General features: G+C 38.7%; 1 protein-coding gene across 4 annotated transcripts; it reads right to left on the reverse strand.

Moving 5' to 3' along the window:
• Positions 1-1,841: 1,841 nt before the first annotated feature.
• On the reverse strand, positions 1,842-20,141 carry LOC140946233 (uncharacterized). Of its 4 annotated transcripts, XM_073395324.1 has the most exons (4): positions 20,007-20,141; positions 19,541-19,769; positions 4,071-5,036; positions 1,842-2,727 (listed from the first exon to the last, which is right to left on the reverse strand). In XM_073395324.1, exons 2-4 carry the CDS (start codon positions 19,599-19,601, stop codon positions 2,501-2,503), a joined length of 1,254 nt encoding a protein of 417 aa, XP_073251425.1. In that variant the 5' UTR covers positions 19,602-19,769; positions 20,007-20,141; the 3' UTR covers positions 1,842-2,500. The 4 variants fall into 4 exon arrangements, with proteins under 4 accessions (XP_073251425.1, XP_073251428.1, XP_073251426.1 ...); XM_073395327.1 differs by lacking the exon at positions 19,541-19,769 and having other exon boundaries at positions 20,007-20,139; XM_073395325.1 differs by lacking the exons at positions 19,541-19,769; positions 20,007-20,141 and adding an exon at positions 10,164-10,458.
• Between the last annotated feature and the right edge of the window lie 2,407 nt (positions 20,142-22,548).

The following is a 22,548-nucleotide window of genomic DNA, read 5'->3' on the forward strand; positions in this document are numbered from 1 at the left end:
TATTTTTTTGTATCCCAGTTTATGTTATACTTTGATTTTCTATTTAGAGAAATGAAATGGTTGTCAGAATGTCAAACCATTCATGGTGGCGCGGGGACACTGCACTGTCCTATCAAATTTCTAATCGGCTCCATGACGTCAGTCAAGTTCCTAGCTAAAAAAAATAAAGATTTTCTTTTCTAGCCAAAATAAATGCGGTAAATTTCCTACAAGGGTCTCGATCTCCATCATTAGTGCAAAAGTTCTATACCGATACAACCCTGGGGCCTGTTTCTCGAAAGTCCCGATAACTTTTCAGGCCCGGAAAGCCGTTTTGTGTTTGTTGTGGCTAGGATTTGTTAACTGCTCGCCTACTTGTCGGGTTGTCCTCGTACCTTCTAGGCTGCAGTATTTATTGATTGCAGTTGGGGGAAGGGGGGAAGGGGAGTACTACTGTCAATGGATGTTTCGAAATATTCAAAAGAAGCCCACTATACACCTTGGGTTTGCTTGAAGCCGGTTACATTTTATCCACGAAGTCATTGCTAGGTAGGTAAGGGGTTTTATCTATAAGCGGTCAGGGGCCATTTTTGGACATCATCTCTTTTTCTGTACGGCCGGCGATAAAAAAAATGAATGGTCTAGACCATATATAAAAGGTGTTTCTGGCGTAGGGGAAGGGGTAGAGAGAAGCGTAAAGAGACTTCGTCCTTTAAAATTTAATCTCCTCTAAACCTAACAGCTGAAGGACTGACACTGAGGTCGGTCCATCAACCCACGCGTGGAGGGAGATGAGCGGATGATAGGTTCAAGGTTTAAGGTTCAAGTTTATTTCGCACTATTCAAGTTGATACAGTACAAGATGGCTTACAGAATCAGTAGGTTAGCAAATGATGAAAAATAAATATAATATACAGGGTTGTTGATATGTGCACAGTGACCAAAGTAGCCCAAGCTTTCGTGTTGGTCACTGTCCCATTTAAGTAAATAGAGGAGTCCAAGATATAAGTGTGAGGTAATAATAAATTAGGGTATAGAGAATACTTGTTTTTATAGAATTTTTTCTGGACTTTTTTAAACTGATAGTTTGCAGCCATCTTGGTTCGATCACGTACTTCAAATCATAGAGCGCCACTAAGTTTCGCGTTTCGCTGTCCTCTTCCCTTTCTTCGTCTCCTGTTGACCTTTGTGAGGGGGGAGCCTCCTTCGGGAGAAAACTTATCACTAGCTGGATAGTTATCTGAAACGCCGGGGGAGGTGTGGTCAAAGTCAATCTCGTCTCTAGTCTTCGTCCCTTACTGCGCATGCTGGCTTGACGAGACCGCTGGTCAAGGGGAACGAAGACGCTTGGTACGAGGGTGGGTCAAAGCAGGAACATGAGAGACGCTGAAAACTCAGGCCCCAGTTTTATTGAGAAAAGCTGACCCTGGAAAGAGGGTCACCCTCCCAGCCGAGTCAATTATATAGCGAGCGTCTACGTGAGAAAAAAGTTGATCCGGCTTTCCCAAGAGCTGATAACAGCGCTCACGCATGTTCTGATTGTCTCGCCTCCACCATACAAGTTGACCCGGCCGGCTGGGCTAGCCAAAGTACAAAGTGTTTATGTGGAGAAAAGTTGGCTTGGCTGAGATTGTGACCCTACCATCGAAAAAGGGTGGCCCGACGGCTTCGCTGGTGACCCTTCTATACTCGAGCCAACTTTTTGGTTCTCGTGTAAAGGGTTCGTCTAGTTTGGTAAGGAAAGGTAAGGACAAGTTTTCTTCATGTAAACGGGGTATTACTGATAGCAACAATCTTATAGACGGATAATGGAAATATGTTACCATCCCTGGGTCTAGAAATAACCCAGTAAGAAGACGGTATTCGTTGCCCTTGAGAGCAAAATCAGTCTTTATTAGTCAATAATTTTTTCGCTGTAGATGAAAAACACACAGAAAAGAACTTACGATTCTTGTCGATTTTGTCACGGCCATAGTCAGGACGATTTCGTGAAATTCATACTCAGTGTTAAATGATTCATGGCCATGTTGAAATTAATTAGTAAGTTTCAAGCGAATAACCTACATATGCCGGATATTTAACGCACTTAGCCAGCAGCTAGCTCAAACGCTCACTCGATTAAAGCAAAATCAAAAAGTGATTAGCAAACTGTTTTGCTTTTTGAAATAGTGCTGTGATGTCCGTTTCACTCTCAGGAAAAAAGTCCAATGGTATGTTCGCTCCGTGGCATGATGTTATTCATTTCTTGAAGTGCACTCAGAATATACTATATGTGAGAATGTGTTGTCTAAGAAGACCGTATACAGGTGTATCCACTCTCAATTCTTTAATAAACTAATATCATCTCTGATAAACTATTGCACATGTCTGTAATAATCGTTCAATGTCGATACTGCAGTTCTCTTAGTGTAGGAGAGAGATCGGTTAGTCTAGATCTTAGGCGCTGTTTTCTTCCTCAGTTCCATCTCAAAAATCTGCTCGGATTTCACCAGCAATAAGCCTGGAGTCAGCTGTATCTTCTTCAACACCACGTGCTAAACTTGGAATCGAAATAAAGGTCGTCCGCAGATCCCGTGTCTGACATCGAGTCATCTTCCATGTCACGTGGTTCATTTACGTCAGAATCTGATTCCGAATCTTCGATTATGTAACTATGTATAGTGCAGAGTGGGTCCTGGAACCTAACTTGGTTCATGCTACTCTCAGAACTTCCGCTGGTCGTGCTATCTGTACTTCTTGGTGTTATGTCTGCGATAAAATGAATAAATTGAAAAGTAAATAACAATTATATACCGAATTTCATGAAGTTTTGTAAGCTTATTTATGAACATGCCGGCTAAATAAAGTAACGAAAGACTTTGCATTTGAAAACAAAAAACACCGGTTTCATCGCAAAATTCTTGGCTTGCAACCACGTGACAAGGCTGCCACGTTGGTGGTCGAAGAATCTACATGTCTTGTATGAGCTTTTGCTCTGACCACCAACACACCACCAACATGGGAGCCGTGACATCACCTGCAAACCAGCAATTCAGGTGACATAGACGAAGCTTCACCTGTAAAAACTGTCAAACCAAATTTCGTCGCCTTCTTCGTGTTATCGGGAACAGCTTCTTTTAGTTTTATTGGTGAAAATTTTTCGTTTGTTACGGAAGCAAACCGGGAGGCTGATTTTGCTCGTAACCAACGCGGGTTTGACATCACTCGGAGGAAGCTCGGTGGTGAATAGCACTGATTGGAGATCCCGAGTTTGAGTAGCCAATCAAAGCGCGCGAAAAACACTATCCGCTGTTTTAGTATACCGTGTGGCACGAAATTTTTGCGGGAGTTTATCTTTGCGGATTGCCGATTTTTGTGTTTTGCGGGAACTAATTTCTGCGATTAGACATATCGGTTTTTCTTGCTGGGAATTAATTTTTGCGATTTTCAGAAAGTACCTAGTTCCCAGCATTGATAATATTTTCGTTTTTATTGAGTACGTGCAACAGAAATACACATTTTCAAGCAATAAACTAGTATTTCGTTGTTTCTGAATGAAAGAGACAAGTTGTGATTGAACAGACACAATTTCTTAGTACTGTATTTTTGTGTAGCGAATTTAAGTTAGAGAATACTTACTCTAAAGTAAATTTTTGCGGGAAAAATGTGCGCGGTAATTTCTCTTTGCGGGAACTTATTTTTCTGGATCGCTGGAAAAACCGCAAAAATCGGAAAAATTAGAACCCGCAAAAATTTCGTGGCACACGGTATACTAAACAATGATATAACTAGGCAAAATTTTCGCAGTCATGAAACTTTTCCTGTGCTTAAAATCTGTAGCACGTTATAGCAAGGGTATGATTCGCGGTTATGCTATGACGTATGTTGTGTTAAATAAATTACCTTAAACTTTGATCATGTGCATAACCTTTGGAAGGTGGAACAAGCGAGCCTAGTCCCTTTTAGATATTGGGACTTAGTTACGACTCACAGCACAGTTTTAGACGTTTGCTCGTTCTTTCCGCCCGCCTGAACGACAGCCCCACGTCTTTAACTGGAAAGTTTAAGGAAACTGGTAATCCATTAACAATATATTACATCAAAATACTCACCGGTGAAGCGTACTGCTTCTACAGATGTGTAGGAACTTGGAATAAACCCCTCTGCTCCATCAACTTTCATAACCCACCACCAATCGTTATCATCTCGGTTGAGAACAGTTACAACTTCTCCTCTACACACATCCAAATCATTCTCATCAGCCGCTTGAAAATCATACAAGACCATAACAGCATCATTTTCAAACTTTCTGAAGTGAGTCACTTTCACTTTCTGTCGACGCCGATAAGTCTCCGGAGCTTTCCGATCCCACTGAATGAGACTGGAGACCATCGACGTCGTTTGATTGTCGTCGGTTAACTCTTCGAGTGACGACGACAGCTGTCGAGTTCGTGATTTCTGCTTATTACGACCGAAGAGCGATTCGTCGCTACGGCAACGCGGTATAGAAGATGAGTCTTGCTTTTCACTGATGCGCGTATTTCTAGAGTGAAATAAATTTGTATCATTCTCCTTAATAAAGTCGTCGTGAAAAAATACTTTAACAGGACGAAAGTTTCCGTCTTCGTCCGTCTGCTCAGCGGGTGAAAAAGAGCCATTTGTGACAAAGTCATTTTTGCGTAGCACAGAGCAATAATTAAACGGTATAAATCCTTTCTTTCCTTTGCTGTTTACCGCGTAAACTTTACTTTTATCCCTGTAAAGAAGCAGAACTATTTCCCCTTTGTCTGCATTTAAGTCCGTGGGCTCCACGCCTTCGTATTTCCATAACACGCGCGCTTTGATATGAGCTGGACTTCCTGACGTTGCTGCCGCTAGTTTCGAAGCCAGTTCTGTTTTCGCAATGTCAGGCATGCGCAGTGTACTATGGACAGCAGCAGGGCTGTAAGCTTGACTAATACCGCTATCACTGTCGTCATCCTGATCAATGTCCATATTCTCCATATCATGGCCTCCTCCTGGTAACAAAGGCTTTAGAGTATGTAATTTCCTTTTTCTGGCTTTTTTCAGCGTATAAACTGCGAACAAAAGATATATACATTACATTAACTTTATCCTGACTGATCAAACTCTGAATTTTAAAGATAACTCTGTGATTTTACTCTGCTTCGTAATTTCTTGGAAAACTAAAAAATTCTTGTTCAAAAGTGAATCAGCCAGTAAATCAGGTTTGTACTTAAACCCAAAAACCACATAGCGTGGGGTTGCTTTATCAGTAATTCTGATCTCCACTTTTACAATTAATAAAATAATCGACGTCATGTCTTAGATTTTATGAAGTTAGAAGTTTTCAGCAATACAATACCGACTAATAATTTTAACATAATTACAATGTAAAAATAGCTATTATAACACAGCTTCGTAAAAACACTAATAATAACAAATATAATAATATATTAGTATAATAATACTGATGATATTTTGCCAAGTCATTTAGCTGCGATACTAAGCAATAATTGCAATAAGAGATTTAAAGTTCTGAATCTAATATCATGAAATCGTGGGATGACGTTGTACTTGATAGAAAATAGCGAAGGCATATCTTAGGAACTAATGGTTAAGTCACGGATTTACAACTTTACTTGACTGCAAACAGTTCTTAAACTGTGCGATATAGTAACTGTAAGAAAGACGGCCCCCATATTCAGTTCTACCAGTACTGGAAAAGTTCTGACTTAATCGTTTGAAATGAGTTATTAAAAAGTTTGTCTATGACATAAAGACGCGCGTGCCAATTCGCATGGGGAAATACTATCGATTACAGAGTATTTTAAAATTAATATAAATAAATATAACTGAATCACAGTCACTCATTCCTTCTATTTTGTACCTTTTGTGTCTCACTTTTTGAAAAGTTTGTATTCCGTTATCAAGCTTTATCAGAAATGTGGTCAACTAGTATATGAAAAGTGCCGTGGACTGTCATTAACATTTGGGCCACCCCTAGGTCTTTTCTGTTTTGATATTGAGTCGCGATTTTCCATTGTATCAAAATTTCAGGATGTAAGCCAAATATCCAAAGGTTTACCTAATTACCGACCTAATATCGCCACAACAGAAATCATGAATAGGATTGAAGTGCATGGAATAGATCGAGCCTAACAGAATGAAAATAGTTTCAATATAAGACTTACTCTTTATAAAGGAATATTCAAGAAAGATCAGGGCAAGGTCTCGTAACTGAAGGTTGACTTTAAAATTTTTGTTAAAGAATTTATCAACAAGAAAATGAATCAAAGAATCATGCATATTTTTTAGTAATTAATTCTTTATCTTCGCAGCACATGTACTTGCTCTTCTCAGTTTTTAGTTTGTCTGAAACTGAAGGCATTCAAGCTCGGCGATGAAAGCAGAATACCTCAAATCGAGACAGGGTAATTGCAATGAAGTAAAGTTTAGCTTTGCGATCCAGCTGAGCTATTGGCCAAAAACCACCAGATGAAAACTCTTTCACAGCGACTGACAACATTTTAAGAACCAAGCGAGACTAAAGGTTGTCATTATAAATACGCTTCTACTCTCACTGTTAATCTTTCCTTACGTCAATCGCTAAAACTTTTAACTTTAAGGCTGAAAACTCAGTGATGTTCGTCCATTATCGACGAACTCTTTTCCTCGCCTCTCCTCAAGGTGATCTAGGTTTGTTGTGCAGTATTCAGTTTGGAAAATGAATATAGAACGTTTGTTGACTCTTGATACTAGACTATTGTTGAAGTTATAGGTTTAGTTTGACTTAACCTAGAAAATCCTTACCTATCGCCACACAGCACATCGTACCGGATCACTCAGACGCAAAACTCGAGACGTCACTGGTCACCGTTGCAACGTGGGGATAAAAAAAGCGTTTAAATAATCAAACGCCGACTTTTGATGTCTGTTTTGTTAACAACGAGAAAATATAACTAAATTGTCGTAGAAGCATCCAGGTGGTCTAGACCAGAACTTGAAGTAATTTCTACCAGTGCTTCCGGCGGCCTATTTGTGAAAGTTCCGTGTTTGGCGTCAGCCACTCTGTCCCGGTAATCACACCAAACTAAACGTTGTGGACACTCAAGGTTTTTCCTGGGACAAACTCTTATGAAAGACATTCTACAACGGCAAAAACACAGTCACGCTCTAGCTTTCTGGCCGGCCTTATAAAAACTGAAATCACGTTATTATTTCGAGATCAATGAACTGAAACCTCGTACAGACGCTTTTAAGAGGGATGTCTCTTCGCCAGTGAGTGTGAAGTACCTCCGAGACGCTTAGTCGCTAGATTTCTACTTTGTATTCACCTTTCTCCGAATAGCTCCTTTGAGCATACCTACAATCTCAAGCTTATCTGAAAATCGTTTGGTAATGGTTTATGCCGGAATATCAATCTATATAATGGCTGATCTCATAATAAATTTGCAGCACAAAGTCGCAACTGTGATTTTCTTGTCATTCCACAAGTTCTAGATAGAGAAAGTAGACTTGGAGAAAGCAAACAACGCGAAAAGTATTTGTTAACCGGCAGACGCAGATAAGTACAAGACTTGCCTAGGATTCCATTCACTGTGTCAACATTTAGAACTTATTGAAGATTTTGTTAAGAGTTTCCACACCGAAAGAGGTCATACTACTGTTATATTATGTTAATTTAGGCTTCTCAAACAACACAGATAAAACAGATTACAGAAATGACGTCGTATTCTAAGGCTTTTCCCAGTTTGATGGTCTCACAAACCCAGAATAACACCAAACTGTTAAAGATCACTGATAAAGGTGCTGCTCTGTGAGTACCTCTTATTCGGATAGGAGAAGGAAACTTGGAAAAGGAAAATGGTCACAGTTCTTATCCGAGCAAAATGCACGATATCATGACGACCTTTGCGTCTCGAGCCAGGGATCAGTGATAGTTCACCCGCTAAGCCAAATGCTATCACTCACGTACACTAAACACTACGTAAAAATTTGGAGTGAAGTTCGGAGCACTTGTCCTCTTTCCTCGCGCGAGCCTCGTATGACTGAATTCCTTCTTTCTCCAGTGTCTACGATACAAGGGGACGCGTTGACTTCAATTCCGCCATTGGGCTTCCTTTCAGTATCTTCATTTCACTCGTCAATGCGAGCGGCACTAGTTTCTGAGGGATTGTCTGCATGGGAGTTGATATATGTTTTTATTCGTTTTTGAAGGCAACCACAGCATAAGTCCAAACTGAAGATAAATCATTTCCTACAATGGTACCTTCAATAGCCGCTTGATGTAACGGCATTATAAGGAGTCAAAAAAAACTCGGTGGTCAAGAAAACGATTTTTAATTGACTAAAGTGATAAGTGGTTTGCGGTTAAAACTCTTAAGCGCGGCCGCTTAATAGTACCCTCCTAACCAAAATTAATAAAATTAGCTACGATGTTTTCAAGAAAATTAGTCGTTGACAGTTATTAAAGACATATAATGATATTAGCTGACAAAGAAAGTGGAAAATAACATAACTGCTGCGTTTATTTTACCACTACATGTGTTTATAGAGGTGTCGACTCCATTTCTCTTCAAATGGTAAAGCCGGATTAGAAGAACGTGGTAGCAAGAAATAAAAAGAAATGCAATATATTTATTAACAAAAACTACCTGAATATTTTTAATTTCTGAAAAAAAAGAAGCGGAAATAAAAGAATTTTATTTCTTAAACAGCACCTTTTCAATATATAATTACTGAATTAAAGGCAACGGAAGTTAGAGAATTCACTTTCTTTAAAGCAATTTTTTCATAAGCGATTTGCGCGAATCCACTTTTTTCTTTCTTTATAATTGAAAATGAAACGTGCAGTGAATATTTACCAATGCAAAAATACCTTCTAAAAAGAAGGTTTCAAAAAGTATAATCTATGGCAAATTTAAATGACAATGAATTGTTCGAATGACGTACTTTGAAGAGTCTTTATTGAACATAGCACTAAATTGATCAAAACGAAGAGCAACTTGTAAAACAAATATTATATGGTCTGCTTTAAGACGTTTACTTTGATATGACAATTCATGCCTATGGGTATTTTTTTTATTATAATAATTTCAAACTTATTTTTACCGCGTACCAGAAAACACCTGATCTTATAACGCGACAGAATTGCCATTCAATTAGCGACCTAATGTTTTCTTCTCATGCAGCTGGTTCAAAGTGTAAAAATAATTTGATTTTGGTCATCAAAAGTTACTCTAAGTTAATTTTCTCCATTCAAGGAATAAGAAGCTAAATTTATACCATTCGAATAAATATTATTAATACGACTATAGCCTCATGTCAAACCGAAAAAATTTTCCATGTCAGTTTCCTTGGTAGTGCAGATAGTAAATATGGCAAGTTGTTCACTGACCAGTCGCCTTGTTGTTATATTTTACCCCACTTACAATACCAAGAAAACTTTGCTATTATAAATAAGGAATTAAGTTTAAAGCTTTTACTTGAAAATGTTCTCTGAAAGAGGAGAAGGAACAATATGCTAAGTTTTTCCTTTTAGTCTCACTGTTGCAATATTTTTCCGTCTTTCTTTGCAAGGGTAAACGAGTTGTAAGGCTGATGATAAGAAGTAGCTATGTGGGCCACGAAACTCATAACGGCCGTTGGATTGTAATTAAAATAGCCTGACATTTTGTCATATCTTCGTCAAGGAAATGCATGTGAAGAAAATTTTTTTTTCCAGGTTGAAAATTAAATTAGACTCGACAATCTTAGGCATTTACGGAATTGTATATGTTTTTATTATGATACAGCATCTTATGTTCTTTAACTTAATTTGCGTCCACAAATTAACGCACTTTGCTCATTGGTGTGATATTTTGAAAAATCCTTTGGGAAATACCTTGAACGATCATTAAATCTCTTCGTTTAATCTTACGAGTATACGCGAACATTTTGCAACGAAATTTCGTCGCAGTGTAGCGGAGACCAGGGATAATTCAATTTAATAGTACGGGCAGATGCAGAAAGAAAAACTGAAATATAGAACAAACATTTAAAAACAGTTTGCACGATCGAATTATGGTTGTAATTATTTCTTATTCAAGACAAAAGACATAAAACTATTACTCATAAGAATCGTAGCCTGCTGGAAACATGGTAAAATTTGGTAAGCTTGCTAACGCAAGAAAATCTTCAATTTAGCCAAAAGTATTTCTTACCATCCTCCAGGAAATTATCATCAAAATCCATGTTCGCTTAGTTATCTCGATTCGCAGATTCCAAATCCTCGAGGGCGGTCGCTTTACACACTGTGGCTGATTCAAAATGCAGCCAGGCGCGCAAAGGAGGGGAACTCATTAGCCTGCTGTTATGATGTTCTTTCATGCTTCACAGCTTCAATTGTTTCCATAGCTACCGTGGACGTTTGACTTGCTCCCGTCTGGCACGGGAATTAATCCTGTCTCCTGATTGGCTGACAAGCGAAATATTTTGTCGATTATTTAGATGGCTTGAAGCTGCTTTCGCAAGGAAAGAAACTAACCAAACAAAAAGTCTGTTTTGTGGGTGATAATTATTACAGAAAGCGGAAAAAAACAGGAATTGACTACTCCGTGCTCGGCAGCCTGAAAGGAACTTCAGATGAAATCGATCCAAAGCGGTAAAAGCTTATCGGAACACACGCGCCAATTAATTATAAAGAGTTGGGCAAACAGATCTCAATTTGCTAAATACATTAAAAGCAAAACTTCCCCCTTTGGAAGCAAACAAATACAGGTGCATTGGAAATAAGTTGACATCTAAAGCTTTACCGGAGTGAATGCAAATATGGAAAATATTTTAAATTTCCATTTTCTTTGTTAGACACTCTTTTGCCGAGATTAGGTAAGAACGTACTAACAAGCATTAGCTCTTTCACAAAAAAACAACAAGGGATTATTTTCTTTCCAAACATGCATTTTCTCAACAACGCCAAAACATTTCAGCATTGTTAACCTCCATATTTCTCCTCCTTCTTTTGTTTTCTTTGCTTTCCATCTTTTCGACAAACAATAGTGTTATCTCTTAAGCGCAAAAGAGAATCGAGCGTATACCAGCTGCGTTTAATCTCTCTTGACGTTAGAGGCACTTAAATTCGATTGAATAGATTCGAGTACCCTTGCAAGGACGAATTTTTCGCACGAAAAGTTCCCTTATGCATATACCTCCTAAATTCGCTTTAAGAGTGCAACCCGTAGGCAACGTGTTCTGTAATAGTTTGGTCGGAGATGGTGGAAAGTCAATACTTGAACCACTGAAAATATCTCAAGACGTTGCAAAAAATGTTGGAATCACGGCAAGAAATGAAGGGCCTCAACCTCTTCGTTGTTCTATAATCTCCAGAGAACAAACCTATGCTACACTCACTGTCAACCTTTCATGTCAGTTTTTGTGGTTTGATTTCTCTTTTTAAAAGACCTTATAGAGTTCGCGTGATAATTCAGAAATCTTTGGACAACTTTACAATCAGTTCTCAAGGATCTTGTAAAGGTATTTGAAATGTGCTTTCAACTAGTAAAGATATGTTTATAAAGTCATGAAAGGTTAAATTCTTTTGCTAAAATTAAAGCAGATACCAATTTAGAAAAGCCAAACAACAAATTCACGTTTCGGAATTACGCCCCTTCCATGATAGGAGAGAACTATAAAAAAATTGTTTTTCTAATAAATTGCCCCACAAACTATAATCTTAAGTATAGGTTACAAAAGCGGTAACATTTAACGAAAGCGACAAGAGGTCCACGCGACCGGCAACTTAACCTTTTTGCACCTGGTCTAAATTAGAAATTATTACGATATAAAGCCCCAACTTAGTGAAAAAAAAATATTTCAAAAAAATACTGAAATATTACTAGGCAAATGCTGAGGCGATTTTCATTAAATGTTTACACACGAGATTTCGTCCAGGATGAAAAGCGCAGCAGAAAACAGGCCTTCCGATGAAAAAAAAGAACATATCGAAACGACTCAAGATGATACCATCATCTTCTTACGAGCAAAAGAATCTCTGGCCGGGTTAGTGGCTGTGGTAACTGCATGGGCAAGAATGAGAAAACAATTCATTAGCTTGGTCGATGGCTAAGCGCACTACTCTTCTCTACTCTTCTTAAAATGCATGGGAGAGACTCACCAAACAGTAGGCCCTCCAACCGTTTCCTCTCAGTCTTTCTGCTACAAAGAACTTGAGAAATTCAAAACCGAGAATCGAAACTGGGCCCTTCATATGCGAACCTCGCTCCATTACACTAAACTCACCCAACAATTTACGATAAATTTAAGTCATACAGTCGAACCTTCATCCATTAACGGCCACCTCTCTACATTACGGCCACTTTTTTTTGTCCCGGCGGACAGTCCTTACATTGACTCTTGTTTAAACCTCTCTACAACGGTAACGGCCACTAAAGCGCGTCCCCAAGTACCAAAATAACCTCTCGACAATTAACGGCCAGTTTTCAGCGTCTGATGACGAACAGGGGCACTCAACGGGAAATTTTAAGAAAAAGACTTAAAAACAACAACAAAGCAGGGATAAAGCTTTCTGAAGCCATTTTAAGCATTTGGGAGATTGCTGGTAAAAACCCATCTGTTCCTCACTCCCAACAAGACTGATGGAAGAGTTCCCAGCCATCAAGGTGCACATACAACCTGCAATATTATTGGCCAGTTTGGGTGTGGTCATAGGGCAAAATTCAGCCCTTCAGTGGAGGGAGGGGGGAGGGGGGAGGGGGGGGGGGCTCGATAGAAAATTGGGTATGGCCAAAGGGCAAAATTCACACCTTCAGTGAAGGAGGGGAAAAAAAAGTTTCTGATGAATAGCACATATAAGTATACCAGCTATTCTAGACACCAAATCAGCTCAAACACCCTGAATTGCCTGTTTCCCAGCAACAAGGACATCTTATTTTTCCCCAAATCTCCCACCCAGCAAAAATTTGCGTGAAGAACAGATATTTTGAGGAACAAATCCATTGTTTGCCCTTGGAGGAAGTCAAGAATGGTCATGAAATTTGGTCCGTATCTCGTTTGATGATTAATCGCGGCGATCTCATTTTGATTGTGTTCCGGCCATTTATACTGCTGCAGTAAGCACAAATTGTCTACGCTGATTATAGCTAAATAAATGTTGGGAACCTTGCTCATTTTGTCACGTTAATATTTTGATTCAAAACATTATACAAGTTTTTTGTGTATTTTATCCCTATATAAATATTAAACATGATTGGATTACCATTATGGGATACTGTAAGCATGAACTTAGCACAATAAACATGTTTGACTCCCCCCTAAAAATTGTCATATTACCCCTCCCCCCCCCCCTCCCTACCTAACTCCCCATAACGGCCACACCTCCCCACAATGGCCACTTCTTCTGTCCGGTGGCCGTTGTCTGGAGAGGTTCTACTGTGTTATAAAAATTAACACGAAAATTAACTTAGTCTTTCATAACTTGTACATTCTGTAATAGGTGACCCTAGCTCTTAACGGACTCGTGTACATGTGTCCTTGATTACACACGTTCTAAAGAAAAAATAATCAGTTTTTCGAATTTTGGTGAACAGAGCTGCTCAAGAGTTCAACACTATCAACTGGCGGAATAGTTTTTTACCAAGAGCCATAATGGCTCTTGTTTTTTACATATACCGACTTGAAACTTTCAGCAATAATGTGAAAAATTTGACCCTTTAATTTTACCAACGTTAAAGCGGCGCAGCTCTTTCAGGATTTGCGAGAAAAGCGATTTCTTTTTGTACCGGCTAAGATGTTATCAACTTTAACGACGGTGGGCTTAAAAGGACGCGAATGCTAGTTAATTTTCTCTGTATGAGAGGATTAGATAGGATTTCGGTCTGTATTTTCAAATAGAAAAAAAAAATCATAAAAAGATCATAAGATCATATAAACTCCCAGATTTAACCCATTTAATCCTGCAGCACTTTAGGTGGAGTTCAACCAACATTGACAATGGTGACAAAATACACATCAAAGAGATTGTTGAACACGTATTATTCAAGTACCGACACTTCAAATCTATGACACTAAAGGTTACAAAAGTTAGCGTGTCGTTGGACTTGTATAGTCAAAAGGGTGGTAGCACTAAATGTTTTTATTAGTGAGAGCTAATCACAGTAAGCTCTAGGTTATTAGTAAATTGCGGCAAATTAAAAGACTTTTAACCATTTGCGGCATTTAAAAGGCGTCTTAGAACGTTTAACACACTTTTGGATGATTTTCAACACGCTCAATTAAGAAGATTATCTTTCTATACTTTGTAGCAAGTCACGAGATCGAGAAATACTGATGAGGCATGTGGTGTTGCACTCCATAGATTCTCGAGTTTTTTTAATAATAGTAATAATAATAATAATAATAATAATAATAATAATAGTAATAATAATAATAATAATAATAATAATAAAGCCTGGTTTCCATATGATGTCCAGATCGTCCCCATGGCCCTAGTAGTTTCAAAAAAATTGCGAAACAATCCGGACGACTTGGACGATTGGTAGTTCCTCGGGGAACAAACAATTTTCGAGTTAATAATGCGTAATGTTGTTATATGCCCGGATGTTCGAGCAGCTGCTATTTCCTTAAATTGCAAAGGACTACTACTACAGTCCCTCTACAAAGATAGCGGGGCTAAATAGCTTAGGGTGCGAGCAGGAACAATTGTTTACAAGAATCTTATGCACGCACAATAGGTATAGAGTCCATTTTGAACACGTGGGTCGGGAGGATTATAGGCGACATAATATCAACAAATTTAAAAGTATAGCAGCTATTTTTTATTCTATGAAACGTTTTGTAATTGGATAAATGAGGTATACTTTTCAAACTTTGATGTAAAGGTAAATGAAACTTAAACTGCATTTTAGGTTATCTTTTGTCATGTACATCTCCTTCACTCTCCTCTCGAAGGTCGCCCCTGATCGGGCAACAAAGCCAAAAATTCAAGGGTTCAGCTCTCGCTACAGATCACCAGAATTAAATAAGAAAAGTTTCAAAACTTGCGGGAAATCCCAAAAATGCATATTGTGGGCAAGGGCAAAATTCCCTTACCGCAAAACACGACAAGAAAAATATACATAGGTTTAATTGATAAACTAAATACCACAAGGGATTTTACGTGATCTCTTAATGAACAGATAAGCGTGGTTTGGACACTTTAAAGTAAAGTTTGTGATCACCGGCGATTAGTGGCGGGAATCTTTTATAACTGAGGATTACAGCTACACATTACTAAAGAAATATTTAAAGACTAAATGGATTTTTCCAGATGACCGTTAATATACACAAAAACAAGCAGAAAAGAGGTAGATGAAGTTGACACTATGATGAACTTTCACGTTTCAAAAACACAAATTTAAGGAAGAACGATTAGGGAACTGATAGAGTTTGTGGAGAAAATCGTTATTTTGCCTTCATTGATTTATTAAGATAATTTTAGAGCAGTTCTTTCCAATGGCGTTTCCTTGTGGTCAACATGAACTTATTCGTGAAGAATCAGTTTTCACTGAAACTATGGCTATTTTTGTCGCGCTCAACCAACAGAACTAAATTTATACGTGAAATAAAAGATTCAGGAATGCAAGCAACGACCACGGTCAGTCTATTTTCATTGCACAGATATTTTGAAGCATTTCACTCCTTACAAGAAAATCACATACATAAACAGAAACCCTGAAAATAGACATGTAAGTTTGGTTTAATGTGGTTTCCTGAAAACTAATGAGGGAAGGCACAAGCTGTGAGATGACTTTACGTAACCGAGGCACGTGAAGCGTGGGAGCCGTGTGGGATGCCTTAATCAGAGAGAATAATTAATCCGATTTGACAAAAAATGGGACTGAATTTGAAAACAACATCTAGGAACAACAAGGACCCGAGAGGGCCATCTGAATTTTCTCTCGCAGAAGAATCTGTTATTATTCCACCGATCAGAGTTGGTAACTTATCATAAGGAACCGTGAAACACCTTTTGGACGAAAAAGAGTTAAGAATTCCACTATTTAAATAGATTGAAAAAGTTGTGTGATTTGCAAAGACACATTATTTGACGTCGGTTTCTATCGACCGCCGGATTTCCCAGTGCCAGATGGTCCGGAGTATAACATTCCAGGGTTAAATGTTCTGAATCAGCAGAGTATTAAATGGGTGTGGTTTTTGACACATTTGAACCAGAGAAACAGCCGGTAGGTCCATCTACGTGCAGTTCTGTCTGTAGCCTGAGGTGCAGCCGGCCCACGTATCGCGTATAGTACGGATATAGGTTTAAAGTGTCCTCGGCGCAGGCTATTCTGTCTGGTGCTTGTAAAGTTCCTAGCAATTCTTAAATTACCCTAAAGATTTATCTTTATTTGAGTTTTCATTTACTTTGTACTTCTTTTCTTAGTCTCCCATTTGACGTTCTCTTTGTGCTTTTGCACGTCGCCGAGTTTTAATAAAACAAGGTAATCGATAGAACAAATAATCATAAACCACAGTAGCCTGTTCCAGGCTCCGAGATGGTGGTGGAAAGTCGTTCAGTAATAAGAAATACGAAAAACGTGCGCTTCTTATTTTAGCTTTGCTCGTTTTAATATGTTCCCACTACACTATCTGAGAGCCTGGCACAGGCTAAAACCACAGGAAAACGGGGTGTCATTTTTGTATAAACCGTTGCGTTTTGCCATAAATCAAAGTTTCTGTGTTTTATATCTATTTTTCCCCTATAAAGAGTTTTGACATAAATAAACAGGGATGCCCCTCAGGATTCACATATTCGGCAAAGTGGCTTATGAGACGACAGCCTTTCTGAATTTACAATATGGCTATTTTAATGGCCATATTGATCCACGTGCAGCTTTCTTCTTAAGAAAGAAGAACATTAGGAGAAGAACATCTCTTTTCTTTTTTAAGTCTTCGTCAAGATTGGTGATCTACAGGATCTGTTATTTCTTACACAGAATGTAGTACTACGCTGTTAAAAGTGTTGAGACAATACCATCCAGCGATCAAAACTAACGGCATATCAGTGTTCTGATTAATCTCTGTGCGGACATAGCCTTCAGAGTATGTTCTGATAAAAGTCCGATAAAGGACTCGAAAGAAGTTTCGAGATGAAAACTTTAGACAGGGATTTGTACGTGAAATCTCAATTTAATAGTTTAAATTTTCTCGGTCCAAGCCTTATAGCGAGATAGAAAATTGGGAAAAAACTAATATCAAAAAGAGAGAAAGAGAAAGAGTCCAAGAATCGCTCACGCATTCTTGGACAGTACATGGTTTCTGCCGCGGGCATCATTCTGATCTCTCAAAAATGAAATTGTCTTGAGAGATTACCTATATCCTGTTATGTAACGGAGGATGCAATAACCAAAATTTAAACTGAAGTGCTTTTGGGTCGGGTCTACCGCTGGGTTTGGTCGTCTGCTTGTGGAGTGACTAAACGAACTCCAGACGCTACGATCAATTTTAAATTTATCGTCTGCAAAGAAGCTTACACAGCAAATCTGAAAGGATCTAGGTAGGAAATGGGTGGACACCCATTAAAACTCAATTATTCCAATTACGTGTTGCAAGCCACCTTTGCATGCAGTCACCCATAAAACTTTGTTGCATTAGATACTAACAGTCAATATTTTGCTTGAGATAACCTTTCTTCATGCATGTCAAGGAAACATTCAGCCCAATCAAAAGGACATTTTTCAAATTCCCTGAACACCAGGATAGATCAAGAGGATTTAAATACAAAAATGAAAAATAAAAATAAATTTTTCAAAAGACGAATCTGCTGTAGTTTTATTACGAAGCGTGTTTTGAAGAGATATCATTATTTATCAGTAGTAGGATGTACGTATATGAGTTCCGGAGCTCCTGTTGGGCGTAAACAAATTCCATATATGAAGAAAAAGAATCATAAGTTTAAAATAAATTGTTTCGTCAGATGATATGATAATGAAGTAATAGATGTCGGGCATGAATCAGTCCCAAGCGCAATATTTGAATTTCGCCAAAGCTGTGTTTGTTAAACAAAACTAAACAAAATTTGGCTATAGACAAATCATTCGGCTCAATATCGTCAAGCATTTAATCCTAAAACGCCTTCTTTATCCGTTTTAGCTGAAGGTATGACACGATTAAAGTTAACATATCAGATGAAATTCTCATCGGTTTTTTTATATGGAAGTCCATATCTTTCTTGAAACATCTTTACATTACGTCTGTGTAGAGCGGAAACAGACTTATGCAAAAATCCTGAAACTGACGTAACAAGTCAACAGTGTTTTAAGAAATCGGACAGGAAGTTTACAGATTTTGCGTCAAGCAGTCTACGAAAGACATACCAGTAATACTTTAAACTATATCACTCCATAGTTGAAAAACAATTAATTAGTGCAATACGCACATAAATCAGCTCACTTTGCTAAACTGAACCTCCGAGTCTCCGGTCGAAAGATCTTTTTCTTTTCTGTTTAATGATAGGGAATAAGGTGACGCAATAAGCACAGAGACGATTTTTAAGATCTTTCGAAACTCGTCTGATGTAGATGAAATCTTTTCAGTTAAATGGCAGGAACTGAACAATTCACTTCGTAATAATCAATCTCAGTTTTAAGGGCTTTTCATAACAAGACGAGGCTAATGTGATAACGTTCCCTTTATCTCTGTTTTCAAGGGCTGCAAACAAACTGTTTTGTTTCGTATCCCGGTTACCAATACAAATGAAAGCTCCTTAATCCATGAATGTAAAGAATACTAGGTTTATTTAATAAGCGACATGAAAAACTTGAAGTCAACTTTTAAGGAGATAGCAAGGTCCACTTTAACACTTGATTTGTTGTGAATTTGCTCAAATTATTTAACAGTTGAAAACTCCGTTTTCAAGTGATTAGTTTACACAAGAACAAAATCCAGGGAGCGACATTCTAGTTTCCACACACACGCTGAATAAGGGGGCATGTTTGCTTTACAAATTAAACAATGCTAATCTACGAACTTGTTGCTACCCTGAAGTAGTCTGTAGTTTATGTTCTGTATCTCAAAATATTATGCATTGATGCTTGTTTTAAGTACACTTGTACAATATATTGTGATGGTATTCATTTCAAAGGGTAGACAAAGAAGAAAACTTAATTCATTCCATCGAATCCAGGTCTCCCCTTTCGGTTACTTCGATGTAGGTCGAATGTTACGCGGGCCCACATGCTCTCTTGCATAAACGTTTTAACAACCCCTGCTGTTAACTTGACCATTTTTGTTTCTTTTATTCCTTGTTTTGATAAATTTTGAAATAACTACGCAGATTCCAAGCAAGTGACTGATCTTTCTTACAAGACGACAATTCACTGATTCAAGTACACTATCCGAATGGGTACCCCTATCGGAATTTAAAACACGTTAGTGTAACAACTCACAACTCTCTCGGCCTTCAGACGTGCGGTTGTGTTTTCATGTTTCTAAGCACAGAAGTAGATTTCCTTTGTGAAACACAGCGTTTGTCAGTTTCCGCTAAGTGGAGAGATTTGTCAATTTTAAATCGTAATCTTATAAGGTCAAATGTTAAAATTCCTACCTTTATATTTTCCAGCAGATGAAGGTTTTCTACCACCGATGGACGGACACAAAAAAGCCATTCTTACAGATCGCCTTTAAGCTTATTTGATCCTTAACTTTCACTGGAAGAATTCTTCATCTATAATGTTCTCGGTCTAATCCTCTGTGACATGTGGTTTTCTAATCAAACTTCCACTACCGTGAGCGCCTTTTACGCGGGATTGATAAAATTATATTATTCTTTTGTCCTGAAAGAGAGGAGAAAAACGTAAGACTTACATGTGATTACTTAGGATCAAAACGTGCTTCTGGCAGGTCGTTTGCAATCATAATAGGCCATAGCTAAGATAGTAAAAACAGTGCTAGTTTCTTCACAAAACACGCTGATCACGGTCATAACTACCACATAATCAAACAACGTGTAGGTGAGCTCTAAGCGAGCAAAAGAGGCTTAGAATCCAGGGAAAATATTGTTATAAACTTACTTATTTAGTGCACAGGACCAAGGTAATCTTGTCGTCGAGGTTAAATCGCGATGATTCAGCTAAACATTCAACGATCCCGCTAAGTGGTAATCTAATTTGCATCAAACCTTCACGTGCTTTTGTACACCAGAAGTGTGAAACTACTTCAGCTGGGGTTCAGATTACATGCACTTTATAAGCAGGAGGAGCTGCCGATATGTCCTTCGTTTCCGGTGAAAATGTCATAGCCATGAAAGATGGACATGAGATTGCTGGCTTTGACAGGTGGATAATCGGCTGGTGACCCAGAGAAGATATCCTAGACAATACCTGTCAGTACACAATGGGCTGTGAGTTGATATGTAACTTTATTACCTGTCGCGTCATTTGATAAGCGACTTGATCACTTGTCAATGGACCGCTGAAAAACGCGTAATCTCTTTCTGCAGTTTCTTTATATGTACCCGGGCGAAAGAGATGTAGAGACGTTCTAAGGTTTATTTTATTTCTTACAAAATTAAGAAGCCGAAGAATGTAAATTGAAAATCTCGTAGTTAGATGGGTATGAGCTTTTGTTACAGCTAATAAAAGAGAAAAGCTTGAAACAACTTCTAGCCCACGTAGGAGGGTGGGCAGAAAAAGCGCACAGAATGCAATAATTCTGCCCTTTGAAAACAACACCTTCGACGCAGGCTAGATAAATTCTGCCAAAATGTAAAATTTCTATGGGTTTCTTTATTGTTACTTAAAAATAAAATTGACCTTAAAACTGCAAAGGACCGCAAACGAATATGCCGCAAACGCAGGATCTATAAAACACCCGACACACTGAATTCTGCAAAGCTGATCGTACTACGTGAAAATTAATTTGCAAGACATCAAAACGACACCGAAAGAACCAAAAACAGAGCTCTGTTTTTGGTTCTTTCGTTGTCGTGTTGACGTAGTACGATCAGCTTTGCAGAATTCAGTGTGTCTACTCATCATCTTAAAGAAGAGACCTACATGGAAGCATGCCGACGAAGGCAAGCGCTGGTTCTCTACCCTGCCAGTTCTCACGGAGTAAGGACTGGAAAGAGACTGTGGACCCCCGGGGGTGGGGGGTACTGCCATATGTGGGCTATATAGGTATGTGCCGCTGTGAAGGGTATGGTTTCAGAGCGTTTGGGTCTAGAATAGGGTATCATTTTTCAGGAAACTGATCAGTTGGTTGAAGATTTTATCTAGACTAGGGATTTTGGTATAAAGGTTTTGTTTTGGCTAGACTGTGCTAGTAGCCTCAGTAGTTTCTAGAAAACAGCTACTCTAGGATGGGGGGGGGGGGGGGGACTTGGGGAGTTAACTCTAGTACAGGGTAGCAAAATTCAGCTGAACTAGCTCTGGTATAGGTTAAGGTTTCCAGGGTCCAAGCGGCACATCCCCACCCAGAAATTCCTAAAGTACCCCCCTCCCCGGGTGTGGACCATAAAATAGGAAAAGAAAAAAGAAAATATCAACAAAATATATGAGGGGTAAATTCGAGACTTTGCGAGAAAATTCGAGACAGAGACATTAGAAATTTCGAGACTCAGTTCCGAGAAGTAAAATCACCCGAGACTTATCACAAACGCTTCCGAGATTTCGAGATCGGGCCAAACTTTTCGGAGGGGGAGGAAGATAGGAGACGTTCTTCAGTTTCCTTTTCGATCCTATGGATTGGCTTTTACCGGGTATTAAACCGTGGCAGGCCATATTTTCTTTCAACCTGACTAGAAATTTTCCCCGGGAGGTACTCCTTTATATAAGCTATATATGTATGTGCTGCTCCATCGGGTACGGGTAGGGTTTTTCCGCCGTTTTGGTCTGAAAAGGGGTATACACTTTGCCCAATTTGGTCTGGAATCGGGTATGGTTTTCGAGGGGAACTACGGGAGTGCATGAAGGTATTTACAGGAGCCGGTATTTATCGTTTTAATTCCAAATGAGTAAGTAAGAAAGAGAAATATGCGAATTCGAAATAAATTTGAAGAATAATTTTGTTTGCACTCTAATCTAAGTATTGAAAGCATAATTTCTGCCTAAAGGCCAGGTCTGAAAACGGGTGTGGATTTTAGAGGTGTTGTCTGAAAACGGGTGTGGAAAATTACATGTTTTGGTCTGAGATAGGGTCAGGATTTGGAGAACCAGGCACCCCCACCCTCTCCCCAACTCGGTGCAACAAAGATAGGTTTTCTCCCGTTTTATTTTCGTATGCTAATCAGATTTATGTTTGCTCCATTTCATGTTGTGGGTCTCCAGGTTTGACTTAGCGATCATTGTCTCAATTAAGAAAACAGTATTCATTTGGAATTAAGAACTCTAATGGAGGGTAATAAGATTTTCAACTGAGAGACACTAGCCAGAAATTTGCCACAGAGTCAGTTCAAGTGAAAGGACTGAGACTTGGCTACCCTTATTCAAGAAGACTGGAAAGTGTAACCATTAATTTGTAAAGGTCAGAGAAAAGTCAGCACTTTCTTCTCAGTTTCCTTAAGTAAGTAAGTGAGAACTTTATTACAGCATCAAGGTCGCTAGCACACAATGT

This window comes from Porites lutea, chromosome 8 (assembly GCF_958299795.1).
Source record: "Porites lutea chromosome 8, jaPorLute2.1, whole genome shotgun sequence".
Classification (NCBI taxonomy): Eukaryota; Metazoa; Cnidaria; class Anthozoa; order Scleractinia; family Poritidae; genus Porites; species Porites lutea.

What these genes read in the sequence shown, in the direction of transcription:
- LOC140946233 (XM_073395324.1), bottom strand. Translation starts at nt 19,601, where the DNA reads ATGGCTTTTTTGTGTCCGTCCATCGGTGGTAGAAAACCTTCATCTGCT. An exon ending in ATCTGCTGGAAAATATAAAG is followed by an intron (nt 5,037 to 19,540) that starts GTAGGAATTTTA and finishes TTTTGTTCGCAG; the next exon opens with TTTATACGCTGAAAAAAGCC. An exon ending in AGAAGCAGTACGCTTCACCG is followed by an intron (nt 2,728 to 4,070) that starts GTGAGTATTTTG and finishes ATTTTATCGCAG; the next exon opens with ACATAACACCAAGAAGTACA.